General features: G+C 41.4%; 1 protein-coding gene across 12 annotated transcripts in view; it reads right to left on the minus strand.

The window, feature by feature from the left end:
- Window positions 1-24,799, minus strand: part of myo3b (myosin IIIB) — a 59,070-nt gene that overhangs the window by 15,648 nt on the left and 18,623 nt on the right. For 10 of the 12 annotated variants that reach the window (XM_047337272.1, XM_047337277.1, XM_047337275.1 and 7 more), the window contains 23 exons: window positions 23,852-23,936; window positions 23,647-23,763; window positions 22,983-23,087; window positions 22,770-22,853; window positions 22,473-22,675; window positions 22,298-22,396; window positions 22,085-22,199; window positions 21,872-21,998; window positions 21,078-21,288; window positions 20,142-20,289; window positions 18,792-18,945; window positions 18,548-18,636; window positions 17,811-17,940; window positions 11,300-11,379; window positions 10,520-10,540; window positions 9,337-9,414; window positions 8,346-8,551; window positions 5,765-5,876; window positions 5,343-5,505; window positions 4,808-4,888; window positions 3,268-3,364; window positions 1,722-1,776; window positions 699-822 (listed from right to left, as the gene is read on the minus strand). In XM_047337272.1, coding sequence (XP_047193228.1) covers window positions 699-822; window positions 1,722-1,776; window positions 3,268-3,364; window positions 4,808-4,888; window positions 5,343-5,505; window positions 5,765-5,876; window positions 8,346-8,551; window positions 9,337-9,414; window positions 10,520-10,540; window positions 11,300-11,379; window positions 17,811-17,940; window positions 18,548-18,636; window positions 18,792-18,945; window positions 20,142-20,289; window positions 21,078-21,288; window positions 21,872-21,998; window positions 22,085-22,199; window positions 22,298-22,396; window positions 22,473-22,675; window positions 22,770-22,853; window positions 22,983-23,087; window positions 23,647-23,763; window positions 23,852-23,936 — 2,684 coding nt within the window. The remainder of the gene's footprint in view (window positions 1-698; window positions 823-1,721; window positions 1,777-3,267; window positions 3,365-4,807; window positions 4,889-5,342; window positions 5,506-5,764; window positions 5,877-8,345; window positions 8,552-9,336; window positions 9,415-10,519; window positions 10,541-11,299; window positions 11,380-17,810; window positions 17,941-18,547; window positions 18,637-18,791; window positions 18,946-20,141; window positions 20,290-21,077; window positions 21,289-21,871; window positions 21,999-22,084; window positions 22,200-22,297; window positions 22,397-22,472; window positions 22,676-22,769; window positions 22,854-22,982; window positions 23,088-23,646; window positions 23,764-23,851; window positions 23,937-24,799) is intronic. The other 2 variants (XM_047337280.1, XM_047337274.1) reach the window with 2 other exon arrangements.

Genomic DNA, 24,799 nt, shown 5'->3' on the forward strand with positions numbered 1-24,799 from the left:
CTAACCCAGACCTGCTGTGGCGTGCTGACACTAATCCCGGGCCCGCTGGAGAGCCCTGTCTGTGTTACATTATCATGTCTAATCCCCGTAATCTCTCAGCCGCGCCGCTAAATGCTATTCCACCTACGTCTCTTACCTCATACCCCTCTAATAACATTAATGAAGGGCCAGGCCCCCATTACCCAGGCTACCCTAGTAGTGGGCCGGGTGACGGCCGTAATCAGAGGCCCCCTGCACAGCCACCCACTCAGCCTTCCAGGCAGCAGGAATTAATGTAATTCATCGCCTGGGGCAAAAAGCAAACCAAACATATGTTCAACAAATCAGGGTTTGTGTATTTTCTTGTCACCGTTACTGTGCGGGTCTATTAAGAGTCACTGATGAGATCCTTAGTGAAGGGCTCCCCGTGCAGGAGAATGAAAGCTTTGAAGTGCTCGTGCCACTTCGAAAGCAACCACCCCCCACTTGCCATGAGACGTTTATGATGAGTTGACCTGGGTTATTAAAATACCGCAAAAATGATCACCCATAATGCTTCTCTCCCTCTGCTGTCAACAAAGAATGGCAGCAGGGGATTGGCTGGGATGAAAGGTTGAAAGGGGTCCCGTATTAAAAATGGCACTTTATCCATTAAAGCGGGATTTCTCCTGTCTCTTTGTGTAATTACCTGCACCCGCCAGCTCTGTGCTCGGGCTTACCTTGTTTACACTGCATGTCTCGCAGTCTAGCTGTCTCCCTGCAAGGCTTCGTTACACTGTCTTCTGCTCTGCCTTTGTCTCTCTTGAAGTCTTTCACTTGTCTGTCTCGGCTGTCGGGGCCAACCTTGAAAGAGGAGGCGTAAACACACCCAGAAGAGCAATGTCAATGAAAGCACTGGATAAATAGACACAAGTTAAAGCAAGCCCTGTAATGTGAACATGTGTGTTTATTTTTTTTTTATTTAGTCATGTAGATGCTGTATTAATTTATTTACAATTTACAATTTGGCACTCACACCCATTAATGTGCTTTGCAATGTTAATCAAATGCTAATGCAATTGCATATCCCCCTTTAGTAGCCCTACCTCCTAGCAAACAGCACCACACTGACTTAATTGTGAGGTTAAAAAACAGCATATACAGACTTCCTCTCATATTTAATTTTATCTTTGAATAAAAGAGCTATAGGAAAGTATTAATCTGCTTAACATTTCTAAGTACATCCTCCAAAGGATTTTGCTTTTTTAATCTTACATATGCTCAGCAGAGTTACTGGCAAAAACTGTACATTTTCCTCATTTCATCCTTTCAACATCAAATGGTGAGCAGCAAAAATTGGATCAGACTTCAAAGACTGTGATGTGCTCCAAGTCACGGAGTGGCTCTTCTATTTCACATATTGAATCCGAGCAGGATATCAAAGTGCTACCAAAGAACCTCAGGTCTTTACTAAAAAAGGGGTCTAACATCTGTAGAAAGAGGAGCGCAAAGACAAATCACCTCAGGGAAGAGCGAGCATTTATTCTCAGCCGTGAATTTCCAGCCTTTTGATTCTCTCGTTCCCGTACCACCCTGTCTCCTCCGCTGAGATGGAGGTTGGAGCAAGAGAACTCTTTTGTCTCAAGGACTCAGAAATTCCCAAAGAATAATCTGGGTTAAAGCTGCTTTTTAGAGGAGCAGCATTTTACATACATGGCTAAAGTCAGGCACAAGAAAAAGCTCATTGATATTCTGTTACTTACATTTTCTCCATGTAAGTGATCTGTATATGTCTCTTCGCTCTTTGGGCTGTTAGACCTGTGAGAGTAAGATGCATTTTTAGGTACAATGAAAATAGGCATTATAAAAACAACACACATTATATTTAGTTATTTACTCAGTGATGTAAACAACTGTTCAGATTGTATTACATTAGTAGAGCTGGGGATGATTTGTGTTTATCTCCTTGATTAATGCGAAAAACAGCTCTGGTTTATGATTATGCAATTTGCAAAGTGTGAGGCAGAGGTTTGTTTCTGTGTGATCGCTCATTGTTGGATTATATAAAAAACAAACATAAAAAAAACAGCAACCACAACATCTGCAAAGTGCAAACACAATTCTGCAGTCATGCTTGGAGTCTAGAAAAAGAAAATCTCATCCAGCTTGGACTTGGTGATGCAACTGGAGGCTCTGCTCTTTGGATGCAAACACAGAATCCATGCATGGCAGAGATGAGGGATATCAAAAGGGAAAAGAACAGCATGTAGGTGAGAACATAGATCTTACAGGAGGAAAATGGGCCAGATCATGTCAAAATAAATCTATATGGAGAGATTCCAACACTGATTAAACAGAATTGTTAAGTGGAGGTTTGAAGTGTTTCTCACCAAGGAATATGATTGTAAACATGGAGAGAAAACTCCCCGATGAGACTGCGCTTGGTTTGAGTATATAACAAGCATAACATTTTCAGATGTGTAAATCTAGTATTTTGGAGATTAAGTCTGGAGACAGATGCACAGCATTGACCAAAAGTCACCCAAGATTTGAAAGCAATTTCTTAACATGTGAACTGGTTTAAGATGTTTTAGGCAACATCATTTTAAACATGCGTATTGAACTTTTTTACTATTGGAATTTTGTTGCATTCTGTGCAAGAGCAACAAAAAAAAAATCTCATACTGTAACAGCCAGAATCATTCAGGAATAACTTTCCTCGTAGATATATTCCCAAATCTTATATAAGGGAATTTGATATAACTTATATGTGTGAGTTGTGGTGCTGCGTTTTGCTCAAAAGGAGCACCACAGCCATCGCCACCACGTGTGCTGCTGTTTAGTCGGGGGCTGCTCTCCTGCTTAGCACATACTTTCTTAATGACTGGCCTGCCCATATGCTGAATAAACACAAAGTTCTCAGCTTGTACATCTGGAGACCAGTGAAGCGCCCAACCCCAATGGTGGTCAGACAAGTGTGCAATCTGGTGGAAAGATATTTATTACATATATAAAACTGAAAGAAGTGGTGCACAGGGAGGAGCTTTCACTTCGACTTGAAACAACAGAACGTTACAGGGCAAAATGGGGGCCGTCAGATCGGGCTACAGATGAGTGACAGGTATGTTAGTTGTTTAATAAGTCTCTAATCTAATCTCTAATTTTCAGTCACATTTGAAGGCAACCATCTGTGACATAAGACGATGCAATGAAGATGTAAAAAAAAAAAAAATTAAAATAAATTAAACAGCGGGGAAATATGTTTTTGATGAGAACAGACCCTGAAGGGTGAGAGATGTCAAAGTTCACCTCGTATGCTCCTCCTTGGTGGTCTTTCCTCCAGCCTCGGGCTGACATCTGGGCCCCTGGGGTCCATGGTCACGACGCACCCGATGGCCCCTGTAGGCTGCACAGAATATATGTATGTCAGACATGCTTTCACATGGTCAGAAAACCACTGTCCTCACTCTGTTATCCATCTGGACAACATACATATGCTGTAGTTCACCTTGGCAGGTATTCACCTGATTTACAACAATTTATCAAAGCGTTAGAGCAGCTTTGTCCTTAAAACACTGCATTTGCTGGGAGGAAGTAAAATGTGTTCAGCATCCGCATGAGGAGTGTAACGTAGCAGTAGGAAAACATTGTGTGATTATTGAAACATACTGAGCTCAGATGGATGGTAAATGGAGCCCGCTGATTTACTCCGTCAACCGGCTTTGTGTTTTTCTTGTAAAATTATATGCACAGGAAAAAGAAAGCTCAAGTACATTGTTGAGCCGTGGTTGTATTTTGCATGGTCTAATCTGATCGATGGTGAGCATGTCCCCCAGGCCCCGCTGAGATCTGAGAAGCCACCAGGCTCATACATTTGAAAGGCATCTGTTTATTTTCAGAATGCAAATGCAGTCCACCTCAAAGGCTATAAGCTGCAGAGAACACACAATGTGAATGTGCTGGAGTGCTCCGCCGGGGGGCTGAGGCCCCACTTATGTCAGGTTCAGGCCCCCCTCCCCTTACAAACCCCAGCGGCCACACACAAATACGGTTTTCTGAAGAGAAAGACAGCGGCGACGGAGAGGCTTTCCTCACACCAAAACCATGTTTACCCATTCTGCAGCGTTATTTACAAGGGTTTTAATGGAGGACATTTACACAAGGTGTGCAGGCGACTGAAATGCTCCATGTGCCAGATGAGGGCAGCCCTTAGGGGAGCCAGGGGAAACAATGCCAAATCTCCTCCTTCTGCCCTCCTCTCCCCTGCCCCTTTTGGCACCCTCCCTTGTCCTCCAGTGAGAGGCTCTAAGGAGGGGGGGGGGGGGGGGGGGGGCCCGGGAAGGTTAATGTGCCCACTTTGATCTTCGTCAGGGCACACTGAGTAAGAATTAATTTACATTTCAGATGAAAAGGTTGACAGTATAAAAAGGCATCTTGTTTCTGGTATGTGAGAGCTGTGTAATAGGCCAGGAATTTGAGAGAGGAAGTCGTGAGGAAACAGAAGGGATAAGCCCCTCTCTTGCCTTTACTGGGAAAGAGATGAAAGGAAAAAAAGGATCTCAGTGTGCACTGTTCTTCTGAAACATGGGGACCAAATGCTGCCCAAACTTTCAAAAGCTTTTCTTTATGCATTATTAATTAATTATTACTGTTTCGTAGGCCACTCATTGAGATCAAAAAGGTGTTTCGCAAGGATGCAAGGTTTTCAGGCCTTTATCCCTTTTCCTTTTGAAAATGTAGGAAAAAGGAGCATTCATTTTCCACCGGACACGGGACTACACGAGAAATTCAAGTGGTCTGCATTTGAATGTGTGAAGAACATCAGAAGAAAATGTAAACATTTCATTACCTGACTGTATGCGAACAGCGGCCTCCTCCCGCTCTTTTTTTACTTGCTTGAGGTTCTGCCGAGCAACATAGCCCCTCCAGGCTAGAAAAAGAGAAAGAGACAGCGTGTGTGTGTGTGTGTGTGTGTGTGTGTGTGTGTGTGTGTGTGAGAGAGAGAAAAAGAGAGATTGCTGACCTACCTCTGTGAAACAAAATAGACTCCATATACTACACAAGATCCCACTTCAAAACACTGCTAAACCAGGTGGCAGAGGGATGGATCCCTTTGAACTCTGAGGTCTTATTGTCTGCTCTGAAGCCTTGCTTTTAACCCACGCAGGTCAAGCTGTGGTTATCAAACTCATCTCTTTCATGAAGACTCGCAGTGCATAATAGACCAGAGGTCATTAGGAAAACCAATGGGCAGATTCACCTCAAATGTGCACCTGTTTAATCGTTATGTGATAAAAGGCTATGACAGAACGTATCCTCCATTCCTATATTTTTTGACCGGAGTTCCCTTCTTCTGTTTTACTGTTCATTTAAGACCAGCGTACCTGACTGGATGATTATGGCCCCGCGGTTTCTCTTCTCCTTCTCTTTTCGGTAACGTCGGGCACCCAGCCAGCCTTTGGTGTAAGCTTGTATCACCACCACCCGAGCCATCACCTCCCGCAGGAACAGGTTCAGCTGCTCCACATGGTAGTACCTCAGAAAAACCTGACAGGATGTGTAGTCACGTTAGAATGCCCCAGTATATAACTATCCAAGTCTTTGTACGGCCATGTGCAGGGTTGGACAGTTGCCTCCTTTTATGTCTTTATATCTATACCGCCTTCTGTTTGTATAGCTGTATGCTTTCTTTATGTTTAACAAATACTCCTGATCACAAATAAAATGTTAGAAATGTGCTCAGGTGAATGTGATCAACGAACACAGATATCTTCACTCTTTCACTTTCTTGTTCTAGGCACATTACCTTTGTTTTCCCCAGTACCCAGTCTTCTAATTTGGCCCGCTGCAGTATGGCAACAGCATTCTCTTTGCTGGTCTCGGGCATCTGGTGAGCCCGAAATGCAAGGTAGTAATATCTATGGAAGAAACAATGAATAATTCGATTTAATATAGTTATACTGTAGCACTTCAAGAACAGAGTTGGGTTTGTCGCTTTAATAAAAACGTTGGTATAAGCTCATGAAATAAAATAAGATATATAATATATAACTAAATAACTCGCACTTGATACTGTTCTTTTTTGTCTCTTTGTCATTTTTAATTGTTCCCAAACCTTTTGGCAGGAAGGCAGGATCGCAAAGACATAGCGTCACCAAAAATGTCATTGTAGGAAAAGAAGATTAAGACTTCAGTATCGAAGACGGATTCAGGCATGTTTTCACTCAAATATAATTTAGAACCTTTAACCTATTAGTTTACACTGCATTAACATATTAGTAAACAGAAATAGGAGAAGAGTAAAATTAAATACTCACACATGAGGCGACCGTTCTAATGTCTGTAAGCTAAATATGTTCTGCTGGAAGCTGAAGACTGAAAAAAGTCAACCAACCAGCAGCTCTCTCAAATTAAAATGTTTTTTGGTCTGTATAAAAACCAAATATTTAAAATGACAAGCTGCTAGTTGGCATCTTTTGGTTCTAGATTCATTTACCTTCTCATCTCACTATAGGCAAAACAAGCCTATATTGGCAAAATTGGACCAAAAATGAGCCCAATTTCCAAAATGTCAAATTATTGCTTTAAATTTCACTCTACAGCTGCTTTTTGTACATCTGTCTTAGTTAAGTGTAAATGTGAAATTTGGGTTTAGTGGTTAAGAATACAGTACAATGGTGATCTTGGAGAAATCTGATTGGATTCCTCAGTTTTAGTACCTCAATGGATCAATTACAAGCATGTACAGTAGCTCCTTTTGAAGTAAATGACAACATTTAGAAGTTATTTTTCCGGACCTTGCTCAAGAGGAGCGACTGTAAATCCTAACACCGTATTGCACACAGCTAGTTAAAGTGTTAAATAGAGCAGAAAGTTGCCCGCTCAGTCTGACAGGAAAAATGAGCCTGACTGTGACATGCGTCTTCAACAGAGGCCCATTGTTGGAGCTCTTTTGAATGGATCATCGTCTCTTATTTCAGTGACCACAGAAGATGCCCATCAGTCCGGGGCCTATCATTGTGCATCAGCTCCACTGCATGCTTTATCGCTGACGGTGTCCGGATCCGTCCCCTGATCCTCTAGTTGTAGTTTACAAAATACCAGCATGGGACAGAATGGCTTTAAAACTGTTTGCTCAGGGACATCAAGGCTCCAAAACTACTGGTTGATCTCTGGTGTTCTGGCGTTGGTCAAAATCGAAGAACAACAAGAAGAAGAAAAACTTCTTTGAACTCCCCTACCCACCTCAGTCTACAGCCTTTCATTCTAATTCCTGTTGATACCTGTTATTTCTTTGATGGTAAATACAAAGCACTGCTTGGCAACATCAGACGAGCCTTTGATATGAGAGCACAAATTGAAATCAGTTTTCGCTAAAGGTGCAGTTTAGCCGTTTGAGTCTGTCTATACGACTTCTGCGAGGCTCAGGTAGGATGATATGGATTCAGTAGTAAGGTTAAAATGTAGTCTGAAGTGGTAGTACATGCACACATGCACACACACTTCAAGTGTTGCAGAGAAAAAAGTAAACTCATCAGCTCAGGTGACAGGTTTTCTAATATTCTCTAACAATGGAAGCAAAAGTGAAACATGAGGAAAAAGAAATGTGGTCATTCAAAGTTCTAGTTTACAAAAATTAGGAACAGATTTCTACAGCTTCCCAAAATCAGTGAGACTGACCGCTCATCTCACGTCAAGGTTTTTTATCTGACAAGCCACAAGTCCAAATTAATTAAACCGTAAGGTGGTTAAATTAATCATCTTAGTCTGCACATTAGGGGTGGCTGGAATATTTTTCAAAGAAAAAATTGATCAGACATAAGTGCATTTCTTGTTTTAAAGGGCTGAGGATGTGTAGGTATATTTTTAACATTTTAACAGAAGGGTGTTGCACTGTTATCAGATCCTGTCCCACATTTTTAAAAACAAAAACACAACCTTACATAATGCCCCCCTAATGAGGAAAAACTTGTTTTAATTGTGTTCTAATATATACCAATGGGACAAGGAGACTACATTAGAGCCTTTCCAGGTCACCGAGTTAAAGAACAAACTCTTCATGAATAGCAAAAGGAAATCCATTAAAATGCATCACCCCTTATAAACACAGTTCCTCCCTGTTTGAATTTTATCCATATTCTCCAGACTAGAGTATCCACCCAGTTACAAGAGCTGTAGGATTTAGTCTTGCACTATCACTAATGACTGCCAATTAGTCTGCTTCTTGCTCTGCTCAACTTGTACCCCTATCTAATTAAAGAACCTGTGTTTTTGTGTGATGCGGAGCATGGCTCACTTGTTCTGCACTATCTCCAGGGTTATGTCGGCGCTCAGCATGTGTGCGTGCCGCAGAGTGGATGTGGCGCCCGTCTCCACGCTGCTCTTACCTGTTGACAAACTCTTCGAACAGGATGCGGTGGGAGTAGCCTTGCCGACGGATGTTCACTGTCTCCAGGATCCCTGTGTAGCGCAGCTGCACCATCACCCTCTCCTTGCAGAAGCACAGCGCCTGCCTGTCATCATTGGGTTTGATGCAGCGCACAAAGTGTGGTTGACCCACCACCATCTTAGACAGCAAGTCCATCAGGGAGTACTGCAGAATCACAATGAGACAACAGTAAACAGCGGGCAGAGGCACGGCAAGAACACCAGAGACCAGTTAAATGAATTTGCGTTATCAAAGTCTGGGGGTATAGTTCACTTGTGAGGATTTGCACATCAAAGAGCAACCAACTTTTTCCAGACATAGATGTGTTGTTTCATAGCGGAGTTTAAGGTGAATAGTAACTGGCAGTACTAATCAGTCCCAATGGGATTGGGCAATGTTTTTTTAATCTCATATAACAAATGTAAATAACAGATTTTTTGCAACTTGGGGGCAGCACAACAAACTGAAACACGTCTAACACAGTAATCGCTCAATAAAGTTCTGATAGCAAATGGACTGCATTTATATAGATAGTAGGTGGACTGCAGTTATATTAGGCTTTTTAATTCTTTCAACCGCTCAAAGTGCTTTACAATATATGTCTTATAATTCATGAGCAATATGCCACCCCTGTGCTAGCAAAGTATTGCTTACTTTTGGCAAAGCTTTTTCTTTTTATTTCTGATCTTATATTTGATAATAATTTGGTGAGAAGCCTGTTGTCCATGTTGTCTCCAGAGCTCTTATCTTCTGTGTAAAATTGTTTTTTTTTTTGTTGCTCTGTCTTTCAGATTAAAAGCCCTGCAGTGGCTGTGAAAGAATAATCACATCCGTTCCATTGAAATCTCTTACTGTGAAACATCTACAGGAGATGATGAGTTTCATTAAAAGCAAATTAACAACAACAACAACAAAAATCATGCCAGGAGCCTGAAAGAGAAAACACCTACACGGAAATAGGAGGCCACAGTCTGTCTCCTCATGTTGGTGGTTTCTTCTGGGTGCCGCATCATCTCCATGGTGTCCACCTGAACACAAACATTCACACTGAACGCGCTGCATTGACAAACAGGCCAGACTCAGGCCGGGAGAATCACTGAAAACCCAGCACATTCAAATCAGATGCCGTTTATTTGCAACCTGACGTCCTCGGTGAGCTCTGTGGAGATAAAGGTATTATTACAGGAGGTCTCCTTCGTCTAAATGGGCCAGTTGGGAATTCACAGCTGTACTAACTGTGCCGTCTGTATAACACAGCCCCATAAACACTTAAAGCTAACAATCTAGAGAATAATTCTGTTCTGCTGTGGGGCATGGGAAAATTGCAGAGCATTCTGAGTAATGAGACTAGCCGTCACCGAGCAGACAGTCATCCTGACTACGACGGATTAACGAGGACACAATATAAGCTTTCTAATGGCCTTCGCAGTTCATGGCTTCATCAAAATTAATGATGCAGTAGATATTTTATGGTAAGTCTACGTAGCAAAGCGCATATGTTAATACTTTATTTCATCCCCTGCACAGAGAAAGAAAGGTACGTCAAACGTTCTCTGATTTACATGAAGAGCGGAATCGGATTCTTTTACACTTTGCTATTCTGAAAGCAAATCAACCAGAAGTACAAACCTTATCTGGGACAAACTTCAACTTTAGTTTGGTCGCACTAGTAACTTTCTGTAAGTGTCAATTTCTGTCAACTCTGAGAACATGACGGCATACATATTACATCAATCGCAGGGAGTTGTTATTAAAAAGTCTTTCCTTGTCAGGTGCTTAGTGGAAATAAAAATTAAATAAATGTTTTGCCAGTGTTATTTTCTTCCCCTGATTATGGCCCACATGTGTCTCATATTAAGTATTTCAATACTCTAAAATGATACATCCCAGAGACTTTGTTTATATTAATAATGCAGCTTTGTGGAAGAAAATAGTTCAAAAGAAATATTTTTCATTTTCCAAAACCAGACCGGGATTGATGTTAAAAGAGTGAAGCTGCAGATAATTCAAAGTTAGTGAAACACAGTTAAAGTCTCAGTTCGGATTACAATGATATCTGGTCGATTGCAGTGAATTATGGATTTTCAGAGGATGCTTGCAATTTGAAACTTTTGTGATTTAGAAAAGTCTTACCTTCAATAGGTATTTGGGAGACTTTGAGTACAGCACATGTTGACGAATAACATGGAAATAAAGGAAGAGAGAAATGGAAAGACAAGATGTAAAGAAGCTGCAATTCACCTTATAAAACATAGGGTGATCACTATTTTTTTCCTTTACGCAGACCAAGTAATTCAACAATAGACAAATGTTAGATTAAAAATCTAACAGACATTATGATTTGAGCCTTTGAATAAAGTGAATCAGAGATAGTCAATGAAGGTGACGGGTGAAGGGTTCAGAAGTGAAAAAGTTTGAGAGTTCCTGCTATTAATAGAGACTTCTTCAGCAGCTCCTGCTCCTAAAACAGAGTGTGTGAAACAAAAAAAGAAACTCTGCACGGAGAACCTCGGTATTAAAATGATTAATAGACATTATTATCTTTTCAATGTGCGCCTGTAAAAGTTACTACATGAAGAATCATTGTCGAATATTATGCTAATAATACTATCATGGCCTCTTATTGAAGCATGTAGATGTACTTTTGTGAGGCTGCTTTCCTGATTTTAGAGAATCGACAACAACAAGCCCATTAACAGCAAAACAACTTGGTGAGTCTGAGAAACCAGATGGTGATGCTGCATCACCACAAGCAAGACGGTGAACATAACAGGGTAGTCAATTATTGTGGCTATTCTTCACACCAGTCTTTTTTTTACTGGATTTCTTATGGTGCGATGTCTGTGAGCAACGCATTAAAAAACAATGTGCTCTCAGGAGTGACGTTTTGTGCCATAGGAGCACATGCCTCACCTTGGTACGTCCTGAACTGAGCTGCGGTGGCAGAGATCTGGAGGCTGCGGTGACCCTCACCCTGGATGTCGCCAGATTTCCTGTTTAAAACAAAACTGCAATCATAAGATATTCATACGAAGTAACATCAGGACTCATTCAACACTTAGAAAAGGTATGAGCTGCTGCATGAGACGATTATTGACATCAAACTCTCCGACACAAAGGAATCGTAAACACTTTGGTGTGACACTCTTTGTTTCAACATAAAAGATGAAAAGAACAATACGGTGAACTACTGTACACTAGTGTTTATATGCAGCACAGTAAAGAAGACAGTTCGGATAAAGCCCAGATCTGAGATGAATCACGTGGACTCAGGAGTGCAGCTGCGTGCACAGCAGTCCAACAGCCCCACACACAGCGGAGAGGATATGAACATAGCATATGCACGACAGTCTGAACATTTCAAAGTTTCTGCACAAGATGTCCAAATGTTTTCTCTGGCTATATCTTCAGAGGCTAAACTGTGATTAATAGCAGTGAAAGAAGCCTTTGAAGCAGGATTGGTGACATCAAAGTCCTAATCCATGGGTGGCAGGATTTTTATAATGAGTGGGAAGTATCTTAACACATTTCAAAGGGTTTACCCCATGAATAAACAATAGCTGCACAGATGTGCCACACACACCTTTAGAAAAATACGTCTGCAGACACAGGAGGCAGCATTACCCAAGCAGTCGTGTATGGCGAGGAGGAAAACCTTTGTAAGTTTTTATGATAAAGCTGAAGTGACAGGCCAACAATTGTTCTAGATTTTCTGCCGCACACAGCCGAACTTCTAAAATGCAAATGTGTAGCCGGCTTTTTCTGTATAACTTCAAGACTCACGTCAGTTGCTAAAGACACGGCCTGACAACGAGCCAAAAACTTAAAACACTGGATCGGCGCCCGCCTTTCTCAGAGGGCTCTGCACTACCAAGTGTGTATTAGATCATCAATCAAGCACTGGAGAGATCAAAATCTATCTATGATGGATTAATTAACAACCAGGCCACTTCTAACTTTAGACAAAGAATGTCCTTTTTGTGCCAAAGGTTTTGCAGCGAGCTGAAGCAATGTGGTGTCTCTCACGCGCACGCGCGCACGCGCACACGCACGCACGCACACACACACACACACACGCACACACACGTACACACACACACACAGTTTTTCATTAGTTGAGGACACTAGTTTTCAAACGTTCCCTAAGACTGATTCAAACATGAACCTTAAAACCAAATCATAACCCTTGAAAAGGCCTTTGCAGTTGTCAAAATGTCCTCACTGATGGTTGAAAACTAAAATCTATCCACACAAACAGAGACTCACGCGCACACACACACTTGCCCGTGCACTCACACACTCACTGCTGTGGTCAAAACAACCAGAAACATATGATGTGAGAACACTTCAAAAGACTCTTTTAAGCTAGTAGTGATGTTGCTTTTAGCATCTGACAGTTATCTGCTAATTTTTTAATTTTTTTGATCTCATTTATTTTTTGCTATTGATACATTTTGCATTTGGTAAACAAACTACACATTAAGCACTCGCTAAAACATGCACTTGTATATTTGTTTCATAATGTGCTCGAAAAAGGCACCACGCGTTAAGAATTGGAACCCCGAAAAATAGAAGAAAGTGCCAAATATGGTTACACGGAAATGTGATCAATTGCTCTATATAAAGATGCTCGTGCGCGGGCATTATGTTTAGGATCACAGGGACAGATTTTACAACCTCAAACATCCCTTCGGCACAATGTACACACAAAAAATACACGCACAAAAAAAGTGTGATCCCTGAGAACAGGAGCGGTTAAACTGTGTCGGGTACATTACCAGCACACAGGCAGGGAGGGCCCCGCTCCAATTAGCCCAGAGTAAAGCTGGATGGATTAATTGGAGTGGGTCTTGTGCAAATGAAGTGCGCTCTCTCCTCTCCCCATTAGTGCTGCTGGGCCAGATCAACTGAGCACATTTGTCATGATGAATTAGCGGCTGCGAGTGGAACGGGCCCGTGGAGTGTCACTGTGCTTTCACGCCTCTCACTTCCATGACACCATCAAGGGGAGATGAAGGGGCTGCGCCGCGATGAGAGAAACTATGACAGTTGTACCTAAGCCTTGCAAATGGCCACTCACTTCTTCGTCTATTCCTTGGCGGGTCGTATTAATTCATTCTTCTGGCGGGTTTCGTATCCCCTCCTGACTAGATGATTAGAGCATGGGTTAATAGTCAGCATCCTCAAAGATTTCCTCCTCGTGGGACATGAAACCAAGGGAACACCTGTGATGTCCGGCCTGAAAGAAGACCTTCTAATTTAGATACAGTGGGGAACTTGTCTAATGATGTGGATAATAATTATTCAAACACAGACGAGCAAGAAAAAGGAAAATATATTCTTTGACAGTGGAATCAATTGAAGAAAAAAGTCACGTATGTGTTTCGTTACCGCTAGTGGCAGTTGGTGCTTTTGTCCTTGCTCTCAAATGATGAAAATAAAATGAAAGGGAGGAGGAGTTTTAATGTAAAAGGTTAATAATTAAAGGAGGCAAGCAGGTGAGGGAAATAATTCCCATCAGGTCATTCAGTCTTGAGAAACAGGCGGTGGAGGAGCATCCCACTGATCGTTTCTGCTTCATGCATGTTGCTCTTGGCATGGACTTCCAGGACAGACACTGAGCGAGAGAGAGCAGTGTCTGTGTGTGTGTGTGTGTGTGTGTGTGTGTGTGTGTGTAGAAAGAAAAAAAAACCCATCCTTGGCATCTGTGCGTTCACTTTGAAAATTAAGCCCAGCAAGAATCCTGTAGGAAAAAAAAAAGCTAAAAAGCTCAAGCTGGCAGTTGTATTGGGGTTCTATTGACAAGAATAGTCAATGTGCTTGGGATTAAAAAGCAATCCCGCGTTCTATATGACACCTCCCTGCACGCTTTTATGAGTGCCAGTGTGCGCCTTGTACTTCAGAAGCTGTGGATCGAGCTGTCGACACGGGGGACAATCAAAGTTGTAAGGGAGTGCAGCCATCCCGAGCTGAGTGAGCAGAGGCTTGCTGGATATCTCCGCCGCTCTCCCGCTCTCTTTTTGAAAACATGTGATCTAGAAACTCAACTCAGCAACCAAGCAAATGAGATTAAAGCACCCATAACCCCCCGCCACCCTCCCCACCCTCCATAACCACCACCGTTTATGCCCAGAGATGGCTCCGGGGGCTGTTGATTTAAATGCCATCCACTACTGTCAGAGCAGATCAATCATAAAAAGCATGGTGTAATTGGCTTTTAGTGACACAACACAGTGTTGCATTTATCAAAGGATGCTGTACCATGTGACTTAGGAGAACCGACTCCTCGCGGTGCCATTGAAAATCCCGCTGCTGACTCAAAAAAAAATTTCTCCAATACCACGATTAGGAGAGAAAATGAACAAAAGTATTACTTGGCGAGTGTTTCTTTTAGTAGCAGGAGTGTGCGGAAGTCGGGAGAGAGACTGTGGTATCTGTCCACTGGGATGAAAAAGGGCTTCTGCTGGGAGAGAACAAAGAGCTGAAAGTGTCATATCGCTGGGAGAAGCCTGTCATCTCGACACAGGAGCATCTCCTAACACGAGGGGAGATGGAGGGAGACGCAGAGGACTGGAGAACCGAGGCTTCATGAAAAGATGTACATATGTAAATTGTTCGACATACACAACGAACTTGAAATTCTTGTATGGTGTGTGATGCACTGACGTGTGAGATACACTGAGGATAAAGAACAGTATACACCTCTGACATGCAGTGCGCTGAAGTTTGAGTAAATGTACTTGGTTATTATCCACCACTGTAGACAAATATATGTTAAACCTACAATCAGTGGGTAACCCCAGTTTGCAGAATTCCGGTTTCTTAACGAGACATTTCAAAGTTAACTGCTTTTATGTGGCTTTGGAAAGGATTTTTAAAAACGCCGACAAAAAATATATCACAAGAACGATATACTGTAAACTGCTACATACAATCTCAGTTCTTTTCAGCCTGATAACATTTTTGGCAGTTGGTGAGATGTTAATTGAAATCAGAGCAAGTCACATACCGGTGATTTTTCTACACACAGCATACAGTATAGTGAGTAAGTGATAATCCCAGGCAAAGATAAATGATGCATATCAATATGCAGGAAATAATACGTCTTTACACTCCACTATCTGCAAACGATAACGTTTCGCAGGGAAGCACATCACTCCATTTTCATCCTACTCTGACAAAGGACTGGCAGCCTTGAGTTGCAGTGTGTATGTGCAGATGTGCTGTGCTGCAACGGGCAGGGCCAGGCAGCCCTGAGGCTACACACACACACACACACACACACACACACACACACACACACACACACACACACAGAGACCCATACTGCGACTTCAGGCTACCCAGGCCCTGGTAGACCCGACTGAACCCAGCCAATTCAAACAGTGTGATCCCCCTGATCTGGGAAAGGCCCTGGCTCTGAGGAATTTGTCCATGCAAATACATCCCATTTCCTCTGACAAAACACCACCACATGTCCAAGTCTCAAGGACCCACATTCTGCACGGCTCAAGTGGCCACGCTATTCACCACCTGGGAGCTTTTTACTTTCGGGGCCTTCCCAGTTTCCTACTGTTCTCCAAACATGAACTGCGTCGACACTCAGGACTTTCAGGTATTATCCACTCTGGTGTGTGGGGGGGAAAAAGCCGGTAGTGTGTCTCGTGATACATTATACAAATGTGTACAGCGTGCCTTGTTTTAAACTTCAAACACAATGTAAAATAAAGTGAAAATGATTTAGTTGAGTAGAATTTGTTCTGTGTTACTGCAGTTTGATGTGTGAGCCAGCAGAAACATTAAAAGTCAGTGTATGTGTGTGTGTAATTTGACATCCCAGAGCCATTGTTTTACTTCCATCACAGCGTCAGGCTGCAGGTCTGTGAGGGTGTCCCCTAGTGGTGACACTGTGAGGAGGAGACGCAGAGTGTGAAACCACCCTGGTGTAAAACAGATTTCCATCAGATCCCCCAGATAATGGTAATTTCACAGATAACACTGAATCTATAATGTGAAGTAAAATGCAAATTAAATCCCCCACATATTTTACCCTGAAGAATAGATTTATAATTTTCTTACGCTATACTCTATCTCACTGTAAACAGCGCTCCATCTTTTCCAGAACGATAAGCTGGAGCGTTTCATGGCTTTTATCTAATTAGATGATCTGCAGTTGTACAAAACTGCAATGAGAAAATTGAACCTCCAGCTCCAAAGGCATGATAACCAAGACACGCGTGGCAGACAAACTTGCTCCAAATGAACATGTAAAAGAATCGATACACTGACCGTGTGCTATGGTAAAGCTTTTTAAGGATATAAAGGTTCAAACTGCACGACACACTAACAGCTTATTTCTCTGATAAGTCATCACATTCAGTCGATCCACCGGTCTGAATGGCAGGACGGACAAAAGTGCAGTGGAACAAAGGGAAATAAAGAAGCTTTTAGACCTAACTGACGCTGTGTCAACAGCAGTAAACATTACGGCATCTGTGTTTCTATTCAGCGCCTTTGTGCAGTGACATTAAGTCTTCACTGAATTTGTTTTTACAACGTGTACTCCTCTGCAGCCGTTAATTGCAGAGAGAAGTGGCTGAAGGCTCCCCTGTGCACAACCTGCAATTGAAGTTTACAGACACATAACACAGATTCCTGGCGGAGGCTCGGCTAAGGTGCCTTTTGTGAATTGAAGCACCTTTTAATGCCACTGGGAGTGAAAGCAGCCATTTACAGGTCCCTAAAAAGGAAGTGAATCACATAATGTGGCTTAGCTGAAATAAAGGATGAAGTGGGAATCTGATAATTTAACACATCTATTAGCATTTCAGCTAAGTCAAATGACCAGGAGGCCTCCGCTGCGGCTAATGACGGGCACATTACCACCTTCATTTAACTAACAGAAAAGAGGTGGGAAGAGTTGCTTTTGTGTTCCCTAAATACTGTTTCTTCATCCCCTGGGTATTTAGAAACCTTATCATAAAAATATCCTACTGCACCCACAATCTGTAGATAGCATTCAGCAGTTGGAAACCAAGAGGGACAGCTTAGTGAAAATAAAAACAGAGCGCCATGCAGAGAGCTGAGCCTCTCAAGAGATAATGGAGACTGCAGACTTATCCGAGCGCGGCACACAGGGGCTTGAAATGAAGGGGGACCAGGAGGTGCCCGGGAGCCGCCTCTTTAGGAAACCCACTTACCTGAACGTTTGTGGAAGCAGTACACACCAGCACAATTCAATGAGTAATACAGTCAGAACCCGGCATTGTTAACAAAGAAAAGTTTCCATTTCCATTTCTATTGTGGTAAGCGGTAGAATAATGCTCCTGTTAGTGTCTGGGCTAGGGATGTTCTAAACTGCTATATGCACATATATATACATATATATATATATAGTATGTAATTGACACCTATAGAAGCATACCTGTTTTAGTTAAGGGGCTGGAAAACAGGCGCTGCAAAAGTTTGTTCTCTGATGTTCTCAGCACCACAACGATGTCAGCAGGAAGCGTGTCTCTGTTTTTCTCCAGAAATCCATTCACATTGTACATCACCTGTTAAAGAGAACACAAGAGACACACATTAAAACAGTAATGCATCAATTATTGAACCAATCTGTTTATCTGTTTTTATGAGGTCTGGACAATTTCTATGTTGCATTTCATAATATGGAGTGTGGTAAAAAAAAAAAAAAAAAGAACATAATCAACGATGTTTATTACAATAAATCTTTTTTCACAGGAGAGATTATTTCATGTCACAGCAGAAAAATAATGTTATGAATAATAAAACTGACAAGGGCTGAAATCCATGTAGCTGCTTCATTTCCATTTACTTTTACTAATAATGATGATAATCCCACTGGTCAGTGCTCTGGCTCTAAATAAGTGAGTTAATTTAAACTCAAATTTAAGTTTGCTAAAAACTGCTTTAAAAACTGAATGGGTTTGAAATTGTGGATCGGTAAAATCACATGGTCCATCTTACTGTACCATATAAACATATTTGAATAGATTTATACCTGATCTTTGTGACCACACATGTCATTTGACTTATTAAGAGTTTTGAACTATTGTTAATACACTGCTGAATCTACTATCTTATCATGGCAACAATCAAGTCAGTAGATTTGTTGTGTAGATCTGAAGAAGCATTTAATACCTTTCCTGCATAATGCTGGATTCCAAAACAAAGCTCCACGCGTTTTGGTAGCCAGAAATACTTGCAGCGCAAATTGTCGTCAAATTTATCTGTGAACAAGAAATGAAAGAGAATAACCAACTCAAAAAGATGAATTACAATTGATAGGAGTTAAACTTCATTGACGCCTGACCTCTCGTTAAATTCTGTTCTCATAATTTGTGTTAGTTTAATGTCCGATCAGCTGGTGTAGTTCCAGTCTTACCCACTAAGGTCTGGTCAGTGGCCTGAGGGAAGCGGCTCTCCTCGTCCAGCAGGGACAACAGACCCATGGGCTTCTGCAGGAACATGTCCAGGATGGGCCTGTTGTCCTCGTACTCCACCAGGCTGGCATCCACTCCCTCGCTCTGGTACTCGATCTAATTAAAACCAATGAATGTAGAACAATCAGGTTAATGATTTCTCTAAATGACCCAATTAAACAATCTGGGATAAATATGATATCTGCATATGTGTGCGGAAAAAAAAGGAAAAAGTTTCCTCGTCAACAAAACCAAACAGCTAGAGTGAGCTGTGTGTGTGTGTCTGTCTATGGCAGAAGTTTACAGCATAATAGAGTCTTTTACTGAATGCATAAAACAGAACAGCTCTGAAGTAACAAATAGAGTCGCTTACTTATTCATAATTTATTTCAATTTGCAAATAACCCAGAGCCGTATCATATCATTGCATCTATTTAATTTCAGATCAAAAAGTTCTTTTAAATATATATTTTACTAATAAAGTGGAACCAATGGATCTAAACCGTCCTCATGTTTTAGTCATTAACTCGGAATAATAATTTTCTGTACCCAGCGAGATCCACAAATTTTTTGATATCCAGTAAAAGTGCTTTTCCACTGAGCACGAGCACTACATCAGGAGCAGCTGGCAAATCTTTGTAGAAGAGCAACTTTTCCATGTGCTTGAAGCCGCTTTAAGCTGTAATTAATGTGTAAAGGGGCAAATGTTGCTTCCAATAACAGTTCTGGTCCAGTACAGTGCTGGAAAACGTTAACTAATGAGTAGTTTTTATGTTAAGTTTAATTTTGCCTTGATAAATGAATTTGTTGGTATTTCTTAAGTTATTCTTCTTGTCGCTGTAAAGCAAAGTGAGTTTGCATGCAATGAAGTGATATAAAAATACAATTCCCTTGCTTTCTTTTTCCTTTTAGAATGAGTGCTGCAGAGTTAACACAACACTAAAAGGCATTATGGCAAAATGGTTCTTGATTAATGGCTATTCATTTCCATCAAGGAAAATAAAGACTTCTCGCACTTCAGGGTAAACAATTTCATTTAATCAATTAAGAGAGTAATCTGGTGGTGCACAAAAAGTATAAACAATCCTTTATGCATCGCAGCCTGGCTCCGAGAAAAATGTTCATGTCCAGAGCAACTCTTCTCAAATTGATTTCAAAAAACACACAAATGAAAATGAATTCCCTGATTTTCATAACAGTGTGTTTTTGGCTCAATAATGTTTGTTGCTGACAAGTTTGCATTGAATGGCATATAGCATTATGCATCAGCATTAACATACTATTAATAACCTCCTTGTCTAGGTCGAACTCACCTGTTCAAGGGCAAATATGTGCTGGTTGAAGTAAAACTGGATCTGCTCGTTTGCGATGTTGATGCACAATTGTTCAAAAGAGTTCTTTTTGAAATTTTCGAATCCGAAGATGTCCAGGATTCCGACATTCATGCCACTCTCCGCGGCACTTCAAAGGAGAAAAAGGGGACAGACAAACTTAATTCTTCTACGTAACGGAACAAGCAAATCCCCAGCAGCCATATTAATTGATAAAACTTTAATGATAATCCAACTTCAACCCAAATATAGAGTCTGGTCGGGACAGCCTAGTCTAATGAGAAATTATAAACATCAGCTTTCAAAAATACTGAGCTTCTTAAACGGTTTTATTTCAGTCTCTATTGATTTAACCTCCAGTTATTTTCACTATCTTCACAAATAATACACATTTCTACAATACAGCATGAAGACACTCTGCATTTTATATTCATCGCTTGCAGCTGCTGCTTTTCATGATCAGTCATTAACCACTCTATGTAGAGGTCACCTTTAGCCTGTGCTACCGGGTTATTAATGGCAATAAGAAAATGGCAAAGATGAGTGGAATGCAGACAGGAACTCCGGCTTTAGTACATCTCAGAGATGACTCCTTGACAGTCGACACCCATATTTATGAAGGAGGATCAATGAGCAGCCTCTTTGTAGTCTCTCTGAAGTCTTTTTAATCATCTGAACATTATTTTCTCTGCACGCAACTCACTATCAAAAATTTATTAAAACTTTTTTGCTCTCCTTTTGCTTGTCTCGTGCTTGCCCATTGATATTCTCCTCTGCGGGTTTGTATCTTCCTCTACAGACTTCCATAAAGGTCATCAGAGCTTTGTGGAGACTCTGCCTGATCACTTGAGACATAGAAGAAGAAAAGAGAGTAACAGTGGACGTCCAGACTGATGCTCATCACCGGCTCGCACTCACCAGATATTCATGTCAGGCTGCAGCAAGGTGTTGATGCGGTTGACTATCCAGCTGAAGAGGCGTCCGTACAAGGCCTTGGACATGGCGTCTCGGACGTCGACGGCTTTGTCCACGGTGTTGGTGCGGATGATGGTCTCACCTCTGGTGACCACACACTGAGAGGTCAGCGCCTCCTGGAGCTCCTCGGGGCCGATGCTGAGGAGAGACGCAGCTAAAAAAAAAACCGGGAGGGGGTGAATCAGTTTGATGATGAAGAGCTTGTCTGCCTTAATCATTAGCACAGACGTCAGCTACAGCTTTATTTTAATGTGGATCTGTTTTGTTTCTTAACATTTTCATGTGAGTGGACAGGTTTTCAAGCTTTTGGAAAGATTATTGTTTCACCTGCACACACAAAAACATTTTTTTCCTCAATTTTCTTGGTAACAAGATAAAAGTACCCAGCTCAAACAGGCTTCCAATCAATAATGAAACATGCATCACAAAAGAAAATAAACTATTACACAACATAAATAATATAACACAGACTTATTAACACGTCTCTCATTTTTCCACTTCCAAATCCTACAGATAACATTTACCACAAATGGGTTTGCTTTTTAAATCAAAAATCCTCCTGCCCAAAAAAAAAACTGTTAAGACGGAGACGGTCCATAAATCATCACACAAAGACAAATAAGGTAGAGAGTCTATTTTTTATCTCACCGAAGTCACATAAAAATATCTTTCCTTTTCAGGGAGACGATTAAAAATTCCTAAAATAAGATTACTGCTAACTACATGACATATCTCACCATTATCTAAGGCCTCTGAGTTAGGTACTTCACTCTTATCGGTCTGGTGTTGGGACGTAATGGCAGCAAATTCAATATTGCCCATATTCAAAATGGCTGAGAGGATTCTGTAAACAGAGTTGACTTCCTAAGAAAAAAGAGAATGAAAAATAAATCAATGTAGCAATAAATGCATCTGCAACCAAAAGCAGTATTTGTTTAATATTTAAATACCTCTTCTGTAAAGCCAATGTTACGGAAGCACTCCTGAATTGCATCAAACTGCTCCTTGTAAAGTTTGCTGGAGACAATGTCTTGCATCACTTTGCAGTGCAGACTGTCAATGTACCTGCACAGGCAGATTATGACTATCAATGTCAGTTTCCACAATGGGAAGTGATAGGCAGGATTTCAATGAACATGTCAAAGTCAGGTTGCGGCACTAACCTGGGAGGTGTCTTGTTTGGTAGCCTGTAAGTCTTCAGCTTGTCTTGGTGGTAAAGCCCAGCGTATATGTAATAAAATATGTGGAAGTTTTTCTCCCCCCTGGGAGAAAGCAAACGGAGTAGTCAGAAATTTGACAAATGCAAATCCAACTAGATCACGAGCGAGAGATACATACATGGCCTGTTTGATGACCCTCGACTTCTCCAGCAGATATTCAGATATCTTGGCCCCGATGACCGCGCCAGTCGGGGTGAACTTCATCTCCAGGTACTTCCCGAATCGACTGGAGTTATCGTTGATGGCCGTGCAGGCATTTCCAAAGGCCTCAACGAGGGGGTTCACCTGCAAGATCTTCTCACGCAACGTCCGATTGTTTGCCTTTGGAACAAGATGTTGGTGTATGAAGTTGATGCAGTATTCAGAAACTGGCATTAACAGATTTAACAAAGAGAGAATGGCCACACTGCTGTACCTTTCCCAAGAAGGTAAGATGTTGAACAATCAAATGAGCACTCTCCGTTTTTCCAGCACCGCTCTCCCCACTGATTATGATACACTAAAGCAAAAGGAAAAAAATCTGTTAACTAAAACAAGCAAGGAAAATCTATATCATACTGCACACTTTTTCCCTAACTTAACCAGGTAAAAGAGAGCGCTTTGATCAAAATATGTTTATGCCGATTACCTGGTCTTTGCAGAATGTCACCATGCCTTGATAGGCTGCATCTGCAGTAGCAAAGATGTGTGGAGGGTTGTCAGCCCGCTTCAGACCATGGTACAGCTTAGAGAACTAAAGGAACACATAAGGTTCATTATTTTTGGTTTTGTAAAAATGTTCATTACAATCAAGAGAAAAGCTGTTAAAATAATATTCACCTATGCACCAACATATTGAAAACATTTTGTTTCCCCTGCTACACAAAATGAACTGCATTTTACAGATAACGTTCTCTTGTGATACAAAATGCAAATCGAGAATCTGCTATTATTCAGTAAGCGAAATTAAATAATACAATTGGGAAAAATTACAAAACAAACGTAAAAAAATATATTTGATATTTATAGTAAATATGCATGCTGAATTGTGTATTTCTGAAGTAAGATTTGTTTTTATACATTATAAATATGCATTTATCAGCCACTACATTAAAAACGATAACTGGTTTTATTGTGGTGGAGTCAGTCAAGCCTTCTTTCAAAACACACCATGTATATACACATATATTAGTGTACAGTATATTACACACACTATAGCAGGACGTGTGGCATGACTTATGAGCTATCACTCATCCGTTCCATTGTGACTTGGAAGCTACAGAGAACGTTTGCGTGACTGCTCGAGTTCCAACCTGGGGAGAGTAGATGTTGAGATTCTGGAAAGGATTGAGAGCGATGAGGATGTCACCAACATAAGTGTACACCTGGAGCTCATCATACCTCTTTTGGAGATGGCTGATTATTGTCTCCTGCAGACGAGGAAAAAAATACACAGCATCAAGAACAATGCACCTTGGCCCGATCAATGTACGATGAGATAAACACGGTGAATCTTACCTCATCTAAGAACTCCAGGTTCACCAGATCGTCATTGGGACAGCGCTCTATTATGAGGGTTTTACGAGTATTGATCCGCTCGTGCCTGTGTGGAGCCAAGGACGTGATAATGCCTCAGAAAGCCATAAAGCAAACACCGAATGAGAAACAGTAGTTTGACTGGCCAGGCGTAAGGCCCTGTCACTTCCAAGGTGCGTGTGGGGCCCTTAGAGCCCTCCCAGGGGACACATCTCCCACTATCACAGGCGGTGATTGCACTTCAATCCGTGTTTTGACCTATCACTCTCCAATGAGCCTCAGTGGGCAGAGGTCAACACAGAGCCAGCTGGCTCCGTGGGGCTGTAGAGAACCTCAGGGGACAACACAGAGTGTGTCTGTGAGAGCTAACTGCTTTATGTGCGTATACAAATGTGTGCGCAGTGGACCGTAATGTGCAATCGGCCATTTTGTTGGAATTTTGTTATTCCATACTGTTGATCCTACTCCCACAGATTTTCTGTGTAGCCAAAGTCAAACTTGCTCCTCTGGCTCTTCACAAACACGTCAATTAGCCATCACATGAAACATTTGGTGCTGTAGTAGTTTATCTTCAGTCAAATCTCACGAACGCCTTCCGGCTGTCATTAATACTCACCAAGTTGCACCAGCTGTATGAAATCCATTACTATTGTGTTGAGTCTTTTCCTCGCTAGCTAGCTAGTTTCAAAACACTAATTTAGTCCATCAGTTGCTGCATCAATAAAGTCATGTCAAAATTTGTTGTTTGTTCAAGGGGATGTAGTATCATATCAAACTGATAATTATTTGTACATGTATGTCTGACATCATCTATTTTACCTCTGGATACGTGTGCTTTCATCTTATGCAATTTAGAACGAGTGGGGGGGAAATCCAATCCGCTAACACAACCAATGCTATTTAGTCAGTCCTATACAACACTTGAAAATG

This window comes from Scophthalmus maximus, chromosome 14 (assembly GCF_022379125.1).
Source record: "Scophthalmus maximus strain ysfricsl-2021 chromosome 14, ASM2237912v1, whole genome shotgun sequence".
Classification (NCBI taxonomy): Eukaryota; Metazoa; Chordata; class Actinopteri; order Pleuronectiformes; family Scophthalmidae; genus Scophthalmus; species Scophthalmus maximus.